This window comes from Mustela erminea, chromosome 10 (genome assembly GCF_009829155.1).
Source record: "Mustela erminea isolate mMusErm1 chromosome 10, mMusErm1.Pri, whole genome shotgun sequence".
In the NCBI taxonomy this organism is placed as follows: Eukaryota; Metazoa; Chordata; class Mammalia; order Carnivora; family Mustelidae; genus Mustela; species Mustela erminea.
This window is the reverse complement of record NC_045623.1, coordinates 15978320-15995637: the sequence shown is the minus strand read 5'-3', so window position 1 is coordinate 15995637 and position 17318 is coordinate 15978320. Positions and strand designations below refer to the sequence as shown.

At 57.0% G+C, this 17318-nt stretch overlaps 1 protein-coding gene across 4 annotated transcripts; it reads left to right on the top strand.

The window, feature by feature from the left end:
• The first annotated feature begins 5090 nt into the window (after window positions 1-5090).
• On the top strand, window positions 5091-16810 carry AMPD2 (adenosine monophosphate deaminase 2). 4 transcript variants are annotated; one of them, XM_032303606.1, is made up of 18 exons: window positions 5091-5582; window positions 10541-10671; window positions 10891-11021; window positions 11422-11490; window positions 11590-11701; window positions 11955-12141; window positions 12369-12510; window positions 12621-12710; window positions 12929-13058; window positions 13163-13357; window positions 13444-13575; window positions 13714-13877; window positions 14130-14256; window positions 14350-14513; window positions 14733-14853; window positions 15149-15322; window positions 15528-15638; window positions 15768-16810. In XM_032303606.1, the coding sequence occupies exons 1-18, from the start codon at window positions 5573-5575 to the stop codon at window positions 15975-15977; spliced, it is 2400 nt and encodes a 799-aa protein (XP_032159497.1). In that variant the 5' UTR covers window positions 5091-5572; the 3' UTR covers window positions 15978-16810. The 4 variants fall into 4 exon arrangements, with proteins under 4 accessions (XP_032159497.1, XP_032159495.1, XP_032159496.1 ...); XM_032303604.1 differs by lacking the exon at window positions 5091-5582 and adding an exon at window positions 5712-6593; XM_032303605.1 differs by lacking the exons at window positions 5091-5582; window positions 10541-10671 and adding an exon at window positions 6366-6593.
• Window positions 16811-17318: the final 508 nt, after the last annotated feature.

The following is a 17318-nucleotide window of genomic DNA, read 5'->3' as shown; positions in this document are numbered from 1 at the left end:
CTCATCCCTGCTGCCCCTTCCTGGGGGGAAATGCTAGAGTGCAGTCCCGCAGTTGCCTCTCGGACCTATCCGAGACTCCTTCCATGGGTCATATTTCTTTATGCCTGTTATTTCAGTTTAATTAAATGAGTTGCTGGTGGAACCTCCTCAGAAGGAGATACTTAAGAATGTGGCCCCAAAATTTGGCGCAAGGCCTAGCACAGTTCATCTGGGAGCTTCTTAGAAATGTAGGATCTCACGCCTCAACCTAGACCTTCTGATTCAGAACCAGCGTTGTAACAGAATTGCAGGTGACTCTAAGGATGTTAAAATTCAGGAAGTGCTGCCCTAGAAAGTATTAGGGAACTGTTTTTCCCTCAAACCTGCCTGATTACGAGGATCATCTGAGATGCTGGTTTCTGTGTATCATCAAATCTTAGATATCACTGGCTGGAAGATCACTCAGATTTCAAAGATGTTAACGTATCCTGTATATTTTTAAAGGGGTGTGTTTTAGAATCATTATTTTCTGGTAATGGTGCTAATTCCAGAGCCTGAGAAACTCTTTTAAAATAGGTAATATAGGTGATTATCATGTGGCAAGTTTGGAAAAAAACCTGATCTCGTTGGCCTGGAACACAATCCAGGCGTGAAGATTTCCAAATTTCCCCCAGGTGATTCTAATGTGCAGCCAAGGGCTTGAGGATTTAACTTGAGTTTGAAGGGTTTAACGTGTTCTTTTCTTTTAGTGTGGAAATGTGCTGCAGTGGCCTGTCCACTGGGCCGGAAAAAGTGGGAGGTAGCACCTGGGGCTCCTACCTACTAGGTTCCCTGAGCCCCTGCTGAGCACGAGCATCTGCCTCCTTCCACCGCCTTTCAGTTGCATATCTGAGTATCTGGATGAGAAGCTCTGGGCCTGGAGCCCAGACACTCAGGGCTGATGGAGAAGTAGGTAGCCGCCAAGGTGCCTTCCATAGCGATCATGTTTTCCCAGTCAAAACTTGGCAAATGCTCCTTGACTTAAGAGAAAACAGGAGAGTGTCTTTGAAATTGTGACTGTCTTGGAATCTCGGCTATAAAGTTTCAGTAATTATACCTCTCTAACCCTGCCCTAGCTTACCCACAATATTGATAACCTATACCCAGGCCAGAGCTGTGCTGAAATCTTCTCTGTTCGGAGCAGGGGACTGCCAGGAACTGTGCTAGACAAGTTGTGTGGCTCCTATCAGTTCATTCTAATGCTAACTTCAAGGTAAGTACTCTGTCACCAGTTTACAGTGGCTTGAGGGTTAAGTAACTTGTTCAAGGTCAGGTAAGCTTAATAAACAGATACATCAGGGGATCTTTCTACTACCCCCATATAAGCAGCCAGTAAAAGAACACTTGGACATAAAAGACAAATGCATAAGCTTGCTAACAGTAGTGATTGCATTTTGAAAAGAACCATGAACTTGTTTCACGCATAGGGAAAATGTTTGAGCTATTTCTTTTTCAGCTACCACCCTTGCAAACTTATGTGCTGCTTCTCCTTGTTTCCTAGTTGGCTGGGTTCCCATTCCCACTACTAAGCTGGTAAGGGAGCTCCTGACCCATGCCTGGCCTCTAATTGTGCTGACCCATCCTGGTGCCAGTGACCTCCTACCTCCCATCGTCAGCTCCTGTGCCTTTCCTGTGGCTGTTCTACTTTATTAATTTGAATTCAGTGTCCTAGTGGAGTAGGTAAAGCATGTAGGTGCTATTCGCATTTAGAAGCACAGAAAGAGGATTGTCATCTTAATAAACAAGCTAGGATCAGCTACAGTTCAGGAGTCCTGGTTAACAGCCTGATAACCAAATGAGTGGAAAAAGACTCACCATTTCCCAATAAGTTTTGTCTTGTTTCTTGGGCTAAGGGGAGATCTCAGGATCTGTCTTACCCTCAGTGGTGGGGACTGTGGGTAAAGCCTTGTCCTGGCGGGGCTTAGGAGCACATGAATGAGGAACTGCCTTCAGGACCTTCCAGTCCAAAGGAAGAGGAGAGGTAAATTCACAGAGAAACAGTTTAATGAAAGGAACGCTTTGCTGGAGAATTCAGAGCTGTTTAAAACCCAGCCTCCACCCCTGATAGGCAAGAAAATTATAAACATATTTAACTGTCAGACTGAAAAATTCTGTAGAAGAAAGGAGGAAGTGACTAAATGAACAGACTTTGATTAGAGAAGCAGAACATAGAAATAGGGGTAAGGCATTTTGGGGAGAGGAAAGCATGAGAGAAGGCGTGGAGGTCTGAGGTGCAGACTGCTCAGGAAAGACGAAATGGAATATGTCGGCCAGTTGAGGATGGTGTAGGGGCAGCATTGGGGCTAGGCAGTGAGGGCCTGGAGTGGCAGGGCAGGGTGTGGCTAAAACCGTTTGAAGACAAAAACAAGTACAGCTGGGTGCAGCTGCATGGTGCTATAAACAGTGTTTGGGGACTGGGGTCAGGGGTGACAGGGCTGTCTGGGCAAGCTGAGAAATAAGAGCTGAGCAGCTTGGTTTGAGAAGGATATGGGCATAGGGGATGCTTTGAGGCACTGTTCTGGCCAAGGACAGGTGTGAGGCTGCAGGCATTCCCTCCCAAGCCCAGTGTCGGCAGAGAGTGGTCTGGCCTGGGGGGAAGCTGAGGTCACATTGGGCTGCAGGCCAGAGTCTAAGAGAAGCATTTATCAGAGAATTAAGTGGGGGCCTAGGGCTCAGGGAGGGCCATTTAAAAGGAACCATCTGGTGAATAGGGTAGGAGAGGAGGAAGCCGAGTTAGAGCTAGGGAAGATCCCAGAGGCTCAAAGACAACATTAAGAAGCTGGAGGCCAAGGGGGATGACTCACTCCTCATTGCCCAAACTGTTCTTCTTAGACCGTGAACCCCGCTGAGATTTTTTCTGGTGTTGTGTAGGTGGGGAAATCGATGCTTAGCTGTAATCAGCGCACACTTCCAAGCAGGGATGGCGTACCAAATGGCCTGGAAATAGGGGAGGGTTACCAGGTGAAGGGTGTGTTGCAGTGGGACTGGGGAGGAGCACAAAGGGACTAGTGAACCGGTTTGCCTGTGTGAGGAGGAGGGCAGGGATTGCCACCTATGGGCTGATTAGGTAGGTAGGTCTGAATCAAGGGGGAATCCTAATGAGACCTAGCCCAATACAAGATACCACCCCTTAAAACTATGTCAAAATTTGCATTTTGTCAGAATATAGATGACATTCTACATGGTTACCTGCTGCTTGATTTTTAATTTTGAGATTTATTTTGTTACTCATTGTTGAGGGCATAATGGCTTCAAAATTCCTAAAGATCCCAAGACCAATTTATTCTGGGGTTAAGACCCAGGAGAGTCTGTTGGGGGTGGGGTGTGGAGGCTATTACAGATTTGTTGTTTTCTATGCCCTTGATTATAAAAGTAATGGATATGCATTGTAGACAATTTTTTAAATGCAGATGAGTATAAAGAAGGAAATAAATATAATTCCCCATTCTACTGCCTACAGATAACCACTTGTAAACCTTCTGGTGGTTTGTTTTCTATGCATATATGTCACATATTTAGGGCCATACTGTATGTACAGATTTTTACGTTCATTTTTTTAAACCAAGCCTTACATTATAAATATCCGCCTCATTAAGAAGTTCTCCAAGAACAATTTTTAATGCTTTTATTTTACTGCGTGCATCTGACAAAACTGAAACATCCCCCTGTTGTTGGACCTTAATGTTTCTATGTGATAAACATTGCAGTGATGAACAAATTCGTGCATATTTTTCTGACAGCTCTTTTCAGCACAATTTTCTGAAAGTGGAATTACAGGGTCAAGTAATAATGAACTCTTTAAAGACATTTGATTATGTATTACCAAATGGCCTTCAGACAGGTTACATTGCTTGTGGTGCCCACCAGTAGTATGTGTGTGTCCCATCTCATGACCCCCTTGCCTGCATTAGGACCTTCCCCCCTTAATCTTTGTTAATTTTATGGATAAACATGGAATTTCCCTTCTTGTGTTGCTTCTTTGTGAGGTGAACTCCCCCACGCCCAGGTCTGTGGACACGGTGGTTTTTTGAGCTTGCCCATGGTGAGAAGCAGCAGGCAGAGATCAATAGAAGTGAAACCAGATATACAGGGATAATAGGGTTCAGGGTCCAGAATCCAGCCTGGGGAGAGGTGGAGGAGGCAAGAGTTTGGGAAGGAATCTGGCTGTGGGGGTGGTGAGAACTGGGAGGAGCTGGACAAACAGCATTAGTACAGCTGGGTGTGGGGGACAAAGGGCTCCCACAAGGGGGAGAAGTAGGAAAAAGACTAATTGCTGCTAACACACTGAAGATACCAGTGGTCTTAGGAACACCCCCCTCAAGTTCCCTTTAGGTAGGATTCTCTGTCACTTGGAAGTGGAGTGCTAGCTGGGTGGAGTGTCTGCAGTCCCCCCAAACAGCCCAAACTGCACTTCTTTATAGGCTGCGAGGAGAATCATTACCGTGTGAGGTTGTCAACAGGGAACCAAGGCCAAGGACATAGCTGGATAAGACATTAACTGAATAGTAACTACAGGCCAGGCACTGTTCTAAGGACTTGACTTACATTAACTCATTTATCTTAACCACCACAATACAAAGCAGGGTCTCACACAGTCATTTTCCGATGAAATAGAGCAGAGACCAGTAACTTTACCAACATCAATCACAAAGTAGGTGGAGGAGTATGGAATTGAACCCATGCATTCTGTCTTCAGAGTCTAAGCTTTTAACCAATAAATATAGAAGTAAATGCGGGAAGGGGAGCCAGAGTTGTAGGGCACACCCTCTTTATCTATGCCTGCCAGAAGAAAACGGACGAACTAGAGTGAGAATACCGGGGTAGGACTTCTAAAAGTGATTTAATCTTGAGATACTACTAGTTATCTTTTACTAGCCACCGACTTTATGGCAGGCACCACGAAAATGTGCTTAACAATGCTCCCAGTAACTCCCTTGAGTGCGATTACACCACCCCATTTCACGGATGAGGAAGCTGACGCACATGACTTGCCCAAGACCTGGCCGGGCCAACTGCGGAGTGGCGGCTGCCCACGTGGCGCGGGGAAGCGGAACGCGGCGGGGGCGGGGCCTGCCCGGCGGGGGCGGGGCCTCGGATCTGGCGGGGCCTCAGGCGTCGGAGAAGCTCCTTGGCTCTAACAAGGCTTTGGTGGGGTCGCACCTGTTGCGTGACTCCCCCGCAGTCCAGCCTCGGTAGTCCGATCCCGAACACCCAGAGAGTGTGGAGAGAAGCTCAGACGAGTTCCGGGTCCTGCTCTCTGGGAAGCACGTGGCCTGCTCGCCTCTTGAGCAGAGAGCTGGGGGTCGGAACTCCCGGGTCTTCGCGAAGGGTCGGTGCAGCAGCGGCCGAGGTCTACCGGGGCCCACCTCCCGCCTCCGGGCATTTTTTAAAGACTGCCTTCCTTCTTCCATATCCGTGCCGGGGGCAGGGGACCTCGGAGGGACTTGGCCAGGATCTGGGTCCCAGCCCTCCTCCCCTCCTTTGCGACCTCCGCTTCCCGGCTGGGCAGACCCTGGCGGGCAGCCTCCCCGGTACCCCTGCGGGCTCGGGCAGCATGGCCTCAGGTGAGTGTATGTGCGCGTCTGTTGGGGGTAGGGTCTCTGGGACGGAGAAGTGCATGGCCTGGATGACAAGCGGGTGGGGGTCTCAGCACAGCCAGCAGACCTAGGGAAGGTGGCGTCTCCTCCTGGGGCGGGCCTGGGAGAGCAGAGCCTGAGTGCGAAAAGACAGAAAAGTCTGAAGTTGTTGGTGTCTCTTTCCTAGCCGCCGCCCCCCACCCCCCCAACCAGAAGCCCCTGCCTCTTGGCCTCCCTGCCGTCCTAGAAGGTAGCTTCTGCCGGTCAGTGGAATTTTCCCAAGACAGGCTCCTCCCTGCTGGGCCGGGATTCTCAGTTCTACCCCCATCCTCCCAGAGCTGGACTACTCCTGGGGCTGGGCGTCTGATAGAGAAGAGAAAAAGGGACTGTGCCCCAGAGGGGCTGGGTTTTCACGGAGAACGCTTGCTCTGAGACAGTGTGTTCTGAGTTTGGGGGAGCTCGGGCTGGATTTCTATTTATTACTATTTTTTTCTCCTATGCTGGCTGGACCAGCTAGCCCGGACTTTGACTCCTGTGCCCCAGAGCCCTGGCAAGGGGCAAGGGCTCCTGAAGGGGTCAGTGGAGTGCTGGGGGCTGGCCCTTCCCCATCTTGTTTGCTAACCTCCACCCTCCACCTCCGCCCCCCAGGCCCAGCTAGCAACAGTCGCGTCACTCCAGGGTCTGAGGAGGGAAGGGAGGGGATAAGAGGCGGGGATGGAGGCCCCCCTCCCCGAGGTTGCCTAGACAACATCAGAAATCGTGGCCAGGGCCTCTTCCGCCTGCGGGGCTTCTGCTTCCTGCATCAGTCACTCCCGCTGGGGGCGGGGCGGAGGAAGGGGTTGGATGTGGCAGAGCCGGGCCCAGCTGGAGCGGCTCGGACTCCCCCCGCCATCTCCGCGGCTGGAGCCATGGCATCCAACCCATCTGGCCCCGGCAATCCCAAGGCCAAATATCCCTTTAAGAAGCGGGTCAGCTTGCAGGCCTCCTCCGCAGTACCAGGTGAGTGTGGGCTTCCTAGCCTAGGGCGCGGGCTCTACGCGACCACCGCTAGCCCAAGCCACTGGTCCTGTATGTGTGTGTGGGAGGGGCTGCATCTGCACCCCCTCTGGGGTTATGCCCCTCCTTGTCCTCCGTCCGAGGGACAGCTGGCTTGGAAGGTGGGGTGGAAGGTGACAGCTTCTGTGTTGGGGGTGCTGCCCTCGGTAACAAGGAGTGGGCACAGGTGTGGGTGCAGCAAGAGGTGTGTTTGCACACGTGTCAGCGTGCGGATGTGCTCAGACCGTGTGCATGTGGAGCGTGTGTGAATGGAGAGGGTGATGTGTGGGACTGGCTGCTTTGTGGGCTGGCCACACTGCTGGCGGCTGTGTCTTTACCGGGCAGGCTCGGGCTTAGTGGTTAGTTCTTTCTAGGACCCTAGATCTGGAATCCCGTTCCTGGGGAGGGGGCTCTGATATTCAGGCACACTCATTGCTACTGGGCATCCTGGGGGCTGGGGGCTCAACCATATCCATCATTTGCTGTTGGCCCATTCCTGGTTTTCCTGTGGACTTCCTCAGAAGTACGGGGTGTCCTTGGGCCAGGCCTGTTTCGGGGGTTCTGGCTGGGGCCACTGCCTGCTTGTGTGCTCCTGTACTCTTTGGTTTGGCTCCTGCTTTGGGAGGCATCTCTGCACCATTCGGAGCAGGCAGCGTGGTGTGGCTGTGTCCATCTCCTGAGTCTGCCTGAGTCTGCTAGCTGAGGGATATCTACCTATCATCTGCTGCCCCCAGGCTTTGTGGCTAAGGAAGGACACCTCCACCCCCCCATTTTGGTGACCAGGTCAAGCCAGCGTCTTCCCCCGCCTCCCCTCAGCAGCTATCTGTACCTATAGCCTGACCATCCATCCCCTGTATTTTCTTATGCCATTGAAAATCCTGCCCAGGGGTCAGGGCTGTTCTGAGGGTCTGTGTTTTCCGTGCCTAGGTCTTGGCCCTCCAGAGAGTGTGTCCCCTGGGGCTAGATCTGTAATCTTTGGGTGGTCACTCAGTGGGAGCATCTGAGACTTAGGGGTTGAAGCCTTGGGCATGTCTCTGCCTCTCGACTGAGGCAGTCCTGGCAGGGAGTGAGGGACTCCTGGTCAGAGGGTAGATGAGGAGGCAAGATCTTGGTTGGTGGAAGCAGTTCCCTCTGGCTTTTGGTGGACTACTTGTGTGTGTGTGTGTGTGTGTGTGTGTGTGTGTGTGTGTGTGTGAGTGTGTATGTGTGTTGCAGTGCACAGGCTCTGGGGAAGGGACCAGTAGGCAGGAAGCTGGGTCTTCTAGGCCTGGGCTCAGAGCATGGAGCCTCTTACCTCTAGTGAACCCTGTGCGGAGACCTGCAGCCTGGAGGAAGGGTTCTGGCCGCCGGAACCTGTCCTCCTCACTCCAGTGTTTCTGTTGACATCCTGGGCCACCCTGCTCAGACGGGAGGGTGAGATTAGGACCTTCAGTTCAGCTTCTGCTGCCCTGGAAGTCTGTGGGCGGCCTCTCCTGCTGGGGGCTAGGAGGGAGGAGTTGTGTAAGGTCAGGGTTCTTGGGCAGGCAAGGACCTGGGACTCTGTCTTATACTCTGGGTATGGAGCAGGTGCCCATCTTTCTTTCTTCTTCCTACTCTGCCCTCTTCCAAGGACTAGATAGTGTCCCCCTACCTCCCCCCAGTCTCTTCTCCCGTCAAGTTCCGTTCTCTTTCCTGTCCTTCACGGTTTGGTTGTGCTGGCCCGCACTGGGCCCGAGTAGGTCTCCCTGGTAGGTTGGACTGTATGTGGTAGGTGTTTTGGAGGGTCCCAGGAGTTCACAATCGCAGATAATGGTGTTTTACACAACACTTGCAGAGCTGTATCTCTGTGAGCCTTAAGGCGGTTGGTGGATATAGATGGGGCTGGCTCTGCTTATCGCCCCTTTATAGACAGGACTTGAAGGCTCCGGGAGGCAGAGACAGGCTAGTAAGTGGGAACTGAGTCAGACTCAAGTCCTCCAGATTCTAGTCCTTTATCTCCCACACTTTTCCTCCTGGACAGTTTGTTCCCAGTGATAGGCTTCGAAAGGAGACTGGAGGTCTGGGGAGCCATGGATCAGGCCCCATCGGCAGCAGAGAAGCTCAGTACCTGGTCCCTACCTCTATTGAGTCACTTCCCTCACTGCCTGCCAGCTTCTCTCCCTGGAAGAGGCTTTGTCTGTCCCCAGGGACCCCACAGACAGGGACACAGGGGACATTGGTGAGCAAAACAAGGCTGGCCTGGGGCTGTTATGTGCAGAGATGAGGGCTGCTGACCTCCCCTTCTCCCCCCCTACCCCTGGGCCACCCTGACCCTACCTGCTCACTGTTCCAGAGGGTGGGAGGCTCAGCCCTGACCCTCCCTGTATCAGCCTATCCTGCTGCGCCCCCCTGGGGGCTCCCCTGTAGGCCAGGCCTTTTTACTGGGCCTTTTTATCTTACAGGTTAAAGCCGTTCCTTTCTGAGCTGGTTTTTATTTCCCAACTCTGATGCTCCTTCCCTTGATTTCTGGTTCCCCTGGGCCTCCCTAGCCCCCTGCTCTCTGTCATCCTAGGGTCTCCCCTGCATGCAGCAGCACTTGGTACAGCCCGTGCCGGCCCCTGAGCTGTCCTGGGGGACTGGCTACTGCTCCACTCAGCAAGGCGGCGGGCGGGCGAGGGGCCCAGGGCTGCTGGCTGGAGCTGCCCGAACTCTGTAGGTAGGACCCAGGCTGGCACCAGGGAGAGCGGGGGCTGGGTCCTGGTTCTAGGGCAGGCACCTCTGCTTCCCTTTGTCCAGCCTCTGGACCCAACTCTGGAGGATCGTGAAGTGAGCCCACAGACTTAAAGGCACGCTACCTGGGCAGAACCTCCAGTCCATCCCTAAGATGGGGAAAGGAGGGTGCTGGAAGGCAGTCCCCTTCCGAGCAGGCTGGGAGAGCCGAGTTTGGTGTGGAGAGCTTTGCGGGGGTAGGGAGGGTGGGCTGATAGCCCAGGGAAGGTCTGAGTTGCCTGGGAGCTCAGGCAGCCCCCAGACTAGCAGCTTCAGGGCCTTTAGTGCCTGCGTCCTGGTGGTACAGCTGAGGAGTTCAGCCTTCCTTGTGGAGAGGCCCTGGCTTCTGATCCTCCCTTCCCCGGGCCCTCCCTGGGGCCTCCGGCCCAGATCCTGGGGCCTCTGAGTGGCGCAGACTGTTTGTGGCAGCTCCCTTTGGAGGGGCAGCCAGCAGTGGGAGGGGCCAGCTGGGGCCAGGCTGCATCTTGGCAGCCCCAGGGTCCTGGGGGAGAGGGCACGCCCCTGGGGAGGAGGTAGGGTTCCTGCTGCCATCCAGGCCCTCCGCTTCCTGTCCTCTTCCCTTGGGTTCTGGTGCCCAGGTCAGAGCTGAGTGGCAGCTGTATGTTGCCTATGCTCTGAAGGTCTGGGATGTCGGGCACTGGACCCTGGGTTTCTGGGAGGAGGGTCACTGGGTCCAGAAGCAGGTCTGATCAGGGCCGGCCTGCCTGCCTGCCCTGGGAGCTGTGGACTGGGGACTGCTGGCTCAGCCACTGGGTCCTTCATGAGCACGTGGGGAGTGTGTGTGTGTGTGTGTGTGTATGCGTTTGCATACGTGTACGTGTGTGCCTACCTGTAGGAGGTCGCCTGCTCACTGAGGCAGCACTTCGTAGTGCAGAATTCGGATTCTTACTCCCGGAGTGAGTGAATCCTCTAGCTCTAGAGGCTGCCTCAGGAACCCCCATGCCTGAGCCTGGAATGGGTGAGGGGCCCCGTGCCAGAAGGTGAAGGTGAGGTCCTCTGGGAGCCACAGGCAGGCTCACTCCTCGGCCTCTGAGGAGGCACGGCCCACTTTGCAGGCTCTGGCCTCTCTCTGGGAAAGGCCTGGGGTGCATGGGGGCCCTGGGCTTCTGGTGTACCCAGGCCCTGCCCTCCACCCTTTGACCCTGGCATCGATGTCTCCACAGAGGCTCGGGGTGGGCTGGGGGCCCCTCCGCTGCAGTCGGCCCGATCCCTGCCAGGCCCTGCCCCCTGCCTCAAGCACTTCCCACTTGACCTGCGCACGTCCATGGATGGCAAATGCAAGGAGATCGCCGAGGTATCACCTGGCACCGCACCCTATGTCCCTCCACTGCTGTCCCCGTGTCCTGTCTCTGCTCCCCACCCCCCTCCATCTCAGCCATCCCCTTACTCCACGCTTGGCTGTGCCCTGACCCCTAGCCTCCCCCAGGTGCCTCCAGCTCCTGCTGCGCTCACCCCAGCCCTAGATGCTGCAAGGGAGGGCCTGGCATACTGACCCTGCCTTCCCTCCCACCAGGAGCTGTTCAGCCGCTCCCTGGCTGAGAGTGAGCTCCGCAGCGCCCCATACGAGTTTCCGGAGGAGAGCCCCATTGAGCAGCTGGAGGAGCGGAGGCAGCGCCTGGAGAGGCAGATCAGCCAGGATGTCAAGTAAGGCCCCAGCCCTACAGTCCGGCAGGCAGCCATGGCATGGAGGGAAGTCTGCCCAGTGTCCCTCTGTCTCCACTGGGACACCTTCAGAGCCCCGTCTCTGTCCCTTTCCTACTCCTGTCCCTTTCCCACTCTGTCCTCCCTCAGGGACCCACTAAGGAGGGAGCATAGAGCAGTGGTCTGAAGCACAGGCTTTGGAGTACAGCTCTTGGGTCCTGGTTCTGTGTGGTACCCACCTGTGTGGCCTAGAACATGTCACTCAGTTTTGGGGTGTGCTTTCTCGTTTATAACGTGGGAGCCTTGAGGAACAACACGTGCACAGCAGCCAGCACCGGGCAGGGACCTGAGAGCCAGGGCATCCCTTGTCATTGGCCTGACCTCTTGTGCCTCTCCCTTTTAGGCTGGAGCCAGACATCCTTCTTCGGGCCAAGCAAGATTTCCTGAAGACAGATAGTACTTCAGACTTCCAGTGAGGAGGGTGGAGGGGCGCAGAGGGATGTGGGGATGTGGGGCTGGGGCCTCTCCTGCTGCGGGCTCTAGCCCCCCTCCTTTGTGCTCACCCCTTTAGGCTCTACAAGGAGCAGGGTGAGGGGCAAGGTGACCGGGGCCTGCGAGAGCGAGAGGTGGTGCTAGAGCGGGAATTTCAGCGGGTCACCATCTCCGGCGAGGAGAAGTGTGGGGTCAGTGTGGGCAGGGCCTTGGGTCTCTCTACCCCTGTCATCCCCATGTGTCCCAGTGGGCTGCCCCAGCCTCGGAGCTGGGTGTGGCTCAGAGAGGGCATTTCTCTTCCCAAAAGCAGGAGGGGCGAGCGGTCTGTGGCTGGGAGCTAGCGGATGCACTCTTTTCCAGGGTCAAGGCTTCGGGGAGGAGGCAAGGGTGAGCCTGGTCTGAGTCTGAGAGCAGGGAGAGTGACCACAGGGTCCTTGTCTCTAGGTGCCATTCACAGACCTGCTGGATGCAGCCAAGAGCGTGGTGCGGGCTCTTTTCATCCGGGAGAAGTACATGGCCCTCTCGCTGCAGAGTTTCTGCCCCACCACCCGCCGGTACCTGCAGCAGCTGGCTGAGAAGCCTCTGGAGACACGGACCTATGAGCAGGGCCCCGACACTCCTGTGTCCGCTGGTGGGAGCCCCCCTCCCTGCCCTGCTCCAAGCACCCCTATGTCCCCAACTCCCTGGGAAACTCCACCCCGCCTGCTTCTCACTCCCTGCCCTCCCACCAGGCTCATGCCAGCCTCTTGGCTCCCGGTGGGTGGAGGCAGGGGCAGGAGATCTCCCGCTCTATGGGGCCTCTGGGCAGGGCAGCTGATGGCCCGGAAGAGCCCTAACTCTTCCCTCCCTGCCCCGCAGATGCCCCGGTGCACCCCCCCGCGCTGGAGCAGCACCCCTATGAGTACTGTGAGCCAAGCACCATGCCTGGGGACCTGGGCTTGGGTCTGCGCATGGTGCAGGGCGTGGTGCATGTCTACACCCGCAGGGAACCCGATGAGCAGTAAGCGGGTGTGGGGAGTGCTGGGGGGGAGCTGTGTGGGGGCTGCACTGGCTGGGGAGGGCCCACAGGGCACAACTTGCTCCCTCACCCGAGCTCCCCACACCTGCCAGCTGCCTGGAGGTGGAGCTGCCGTACCCTGACCTGCAGGAATTTGTGGCAGACGTCAATGTGCTTATGGCTCTGATCATCAATGGCCCCATGTGAGTTCCTGCCAGGCCCAGACTCTCCGCTTCCTTCTAGCCTGGACCGTACCACCCCAGCCCTGCCGCACACACCTGCCGTCCCCTCACACCCTTTCCCAGTTACCAACCCAGACTTTCCCCCCACCCATTGCCCCGTGCGCAGCCTCAGTGCTCTCCCCACCCTCTCCCCTGCCATACGTGGCCCAGAGCCTCAGCTGCATTCTGTCCCTCCCCAGAAAGTCCTTCTGCTATCGCCGGCTCCAATACCTGAGCTCCAAGTTCCAGATGCATGTGCTGCTCAATGAGATGAAGGAGCTGGCCGCCCAGAAGAAGGTGCCACACCGGGATTTCTACAACATCCGCAAGGTGGGGCCTCCCCCGCAGGCCTGGTCCTGCACCCCCACCCGGCCTCCCTTGGTAGACTGGACTCCAGGGAACCCAGTGGCCATCCCCCCGCTGTTGCACCCCAGGTGGACACACACATCCATGCCTCGTCCTGCATGAACCAGAAGCACCTGCTGCGTTTCATCAAGCGTGCGATGAAGCGACATCTGGAGGAGATCGTGCACGTGGAGCAGGGCCGAGAGCAGACGCTGCGGGAGGTCTTTGAGAGCATGAATCTCACTGCATATGACCTGAGTGTGGACACGCTGGACATGCACGCGGTCTGTCCTGGTGGCCCAGGGCTGAGGGGCTGGGTCAGAGTGTGGCCAGGGGGCACGGGTGACCTGGGCCTGCCCCTCTTCCCCAGGACAGGAACACCTTCCATCGATTTGACAAGTTCAATGCCAAATACAACCCCATTGGGGAGTCTGTCCTCCGAGAGATCTTCATCAAGACCGACAACAGGGTTTCTGGAAAGTACTTTGCCCACATTATCAAGGTGAGGAGGAGGGACCGCCCAGGCCCGTGGGCAGGGGCAGCATGAGACTTGGGCAGCCCTTCACCTGACTGCACAGCAGCCCGGTGTCATGAGTGGATAAGCGGGGCGGTTTTTCCTTATCCCCTGCATGTCTTTCAGGAGGTGATGTCAGATCTGGAGGAGAGCAAATACCAGAACGCAGAGCTGCGGCTCTCCATCTATGGGCGCTCGAGGGATGAGTGGGACAAGCTGGCATGCTGGGCTGTGAAGCACCGAGTCCACTCTCCCAACGTGCGCTGGCTCGTGCAAGTGCCCCGCCTCTTGTGAGTGTCCTTTGGGGCGGGAGGGAGCATGCGGAGGCAGAGTTCAGGGGGATGGCACTTGCCTCCTGCCTGCCTGGGATGGCAGGGCCTCCCTGCCAAGCCACATCAGAGTGGAAGGGGAGCCCCCTGGTTCCGCTCGTGGTCCGCCCAGCCTGGCCCACCTGGTGTTGTGCGGAAGTGCTTCTGTGAGTGCAGGCCAGGCTCCCATGCTGACTGACCCACACATCCTGCATGCATCTGTCTTGCCTGCAGTGACGTGTACCGTACCAAGGGCCAGCTGGCCAACTTCCAGGAGATGCTGGAGAACATCTTCCTGCCGCTCTTCGAGGCCACCGTGCACCCTGCCAGCCACCCGGAGCTGCACCTGTTCTTGGAGCACGTGAGGGGGCTGCACGGGTCAGGGGAGAGGAAGGGGGCCTGCCTCGGTTGGGGGAGCTGCAGTTCTGGGCCTGACCCCCGGCTCCCATGCCAGGTGGATGGCTTTGACAGCGTGGATGATGAGTCTAAGCCCGAGAATCACGTCTTCAACCTGGAGAGCCCTCTCCCCGAAGCGTGGGTGGAGGAGGACAACCCACCCTACGCCTACTACCTGTACTACACCTTTGCCAACATGGCCACGCTGAACCACCTGCGCAGGTGCCCGTCCTGCCAGTGCGGCATCTGCTCCCCCTGCCCTGGGGCCACCGGAGCCCTGACCCACCCATGCCCCCACTCCTGGACCCAGTGAGTTCTTTCCGGTCTCAGCCCTCACAGCCTAGAATCTGCCCCTGGCCCTTTGTCCCAGGTCCACAGGGTCACCGGGTTGGGGCCTGGGAACCTGGGCTTGGGCACTAACACGCTTTCTCTAACCCCCAGGCAGAGGGGCTTTCACACGTTTGTGCTGAGGCCACACTGTGGGGAAGCTGGGCCCATCCACCACCTGGTGTCGGCCTTCATGCTGGCCGAGAACATTTCTCACGGGCTGCTTCTGCGCAAGGTCAGGGTCTGCTCCCCCAGCCTCTCCTCCCGGTCACTCACCTTCCTTTCAACCCTTCAAGTCTCTTGAACAGAGCAACTGATCTTCCTCCTCGCCAAACCCCCAGTTTGGCCCCCTGCACACCCCAGCTTCTAAACCGTGGGCCTTGTTCAGATCTTGGCTGTAAATGACCCTCTACACGTCAGGCCCAGCCCAGGCTCCCCAACCCCTCCTCCTGCAGCCTGTACCCTCCAGAACCAGTGTCCTGCCCACCTGAGGCCGCCTGACGGACCCTCCCCCACTATTGCCTGCCCAGGCCCCAGTGCTGCAGTACCTGTATTACCTGGCCCAGATTGGCATCGCCATGTCTCCACTCAGCAACAACAGTCTTTTCCTCAGCTACCACCGGAACCCGCTACCCGAGTACCTGTCCCGTGGTCTCATGGTCTCTCTGTCCACCGATGATCCCCTGCAGTTCCACTTCACCAAGGTCAGAGCCTGGGAGGTGGTCAGTTGGATGCTAAGGGCACGCGGGTCCCTGGGTCTGGGGGCTGGTGCTGCCCCCCGCTGGTGGAGTGTGGCACATCTTGTGGCTGTGGCGGATCCGGCCCAGAAGGGGGTGGTGCAAGGACAGGTGGGCGGGGACTGGGTGGCAGGCCCGGCTGCACCCTCCTGAGGGCACCTGGCCTGCGCAGGAGCCACTGATGGAAGAGTACAGCATCGCCACCCAGGTGTGGAAGCTCAGCTCCTGCGACATGTGTGAGCTGGCCCGGAACAGCGTGCTCATGAGCGGCTTCTCCCACAAGGTACTACCCCCCCCACCTGGAGCCTGGTGCCGGCCCTTTCCTCCCCTGTGCGCTTGGGAAGGTCCCTGGGGGGCTGGCCCTGGGGTGGTTCGGGGCTGTGGCCCTGCCTGACAGCCCTGCCCACTGCAGGTGAAGAGCCACTGGCTGGGACCCAACTATACCAAGGAGGGCCCTGAGGGCAATGATATCCGCCGCACCAACGTGCCGGACATCCGAGTGGGCTACCGCTATGAGACTCTGTGCCAGGAGTTGGCGCTCATCACACAGGCAGTCCAGAGTGAGATGCTGGAGACCATCCCCGAGGAGAGCGGGGTCACGACAAGCCCAGGGCCTCAGTGAGCCCAGCCTGCCGTGTCCCCCACTTCTCAGCACCTCAACCACGTTTTCTCTTCCCCTCTCTCCCCGCTGTTGTGTCTGCATGTGTCTGTTCTTTTTTGTTCTGTCCTGCATGTCTCCAACCTGTGTGTGTCCCTGTGCCACCTCCGGGAAGGTGGGGCACAGAGTCTGCTTTGCCCTTGTTTTGACTCAGATGGGACTTGATGGCCCAGGTTTGCTGGCTGCCCTGCCCGTGGCCCTGTCCCAGGAACTTCTGAAGCCTGGCTGTCCTGTGGGCGTCTCGGTGTCCACAGGGGCTTGGGATGGTTGAGGGGGCTGGCCCCTCCAGCCTTTGGGGTCCCTCCTGGGCAGATGTTGTCTCATGTGTGTGGCTGAAGAGCCAGGCGGGTGGGGCCCGAGCAGATCTGCCAGGGCATCTGTGGCGCTCAGGCAGCTCTAGCGAGCACGGCTGGGCGGAAGTCTCAGTCACACCCCTGGCAGCCTGGACTGGGGCCTCGGAGGCACTGGACCACCACCTCCCCCACGTCACTGCCTAGCAGTCTTTTCTGTCCTTTCTCTGGTCCACATGCTCCTCTGGTGTCAGCTTCCTGTGCCTCTGTGGGAGGGGGCAGCTGCCCTCTGTTGTCTCTGGGGCCACTGCAGGTGGAGGGTCCTGCATCTGTCACCAGCCCTGGGGGTGGGAGTCCCACGACAGTCCCCAGAGTTTTTGACCAGATCTGAATCCACCTGGCCCTCTGCATTGTGTTTTGGACCGAGGCCTTTGCTGTGAAATGCAGTGTTTCATACAATCCCATCTTTCCTAGTGCATGAGAAATAAAGATTATTTAAGTAATGAGGCAGGTGGGATCTCTGTTCAGAGAGGGAGAGCCCTGGGCATGGTGGCGGAGGGAGGATCCAGGAGCATCATGGATCCAGAGACGGCAGGTCCCAAGGGGAGCGACTGTGCTGACTGGTGTGTGTGTGTGTGCCCATGGAAACGGACTAAGGAAGCTGGGTGGCAGGTGAGGCCTACTGGGGACACAGCTGCTGCCCCAGGCCTTCGTCCAGCCTGCCCCCTCTGAAGTGGGCACTTGGTTCCGGGTCTGGGGCACATTCCTGTCATTCCAGTTGGAGGACTGGTATCCCCTCCGTCTCCTACTTCTTACTTCCAGCCTCTCGGGACCACGGGGTCAATGTGGGAATCCGCACTCACAAGCAGACTTGAGGCCAGTGGTTCTCAAACTTGGGACAGGAGGCTCTTCTGGGGGACTTGTTTAAAATGCCGTTCCCAGGTCCTACCCTCAGGGATGCTGATTCCTCAGGGGGAAGGTGTGGCGTGGCCATCTGCGGGCTCCCCCGCACATG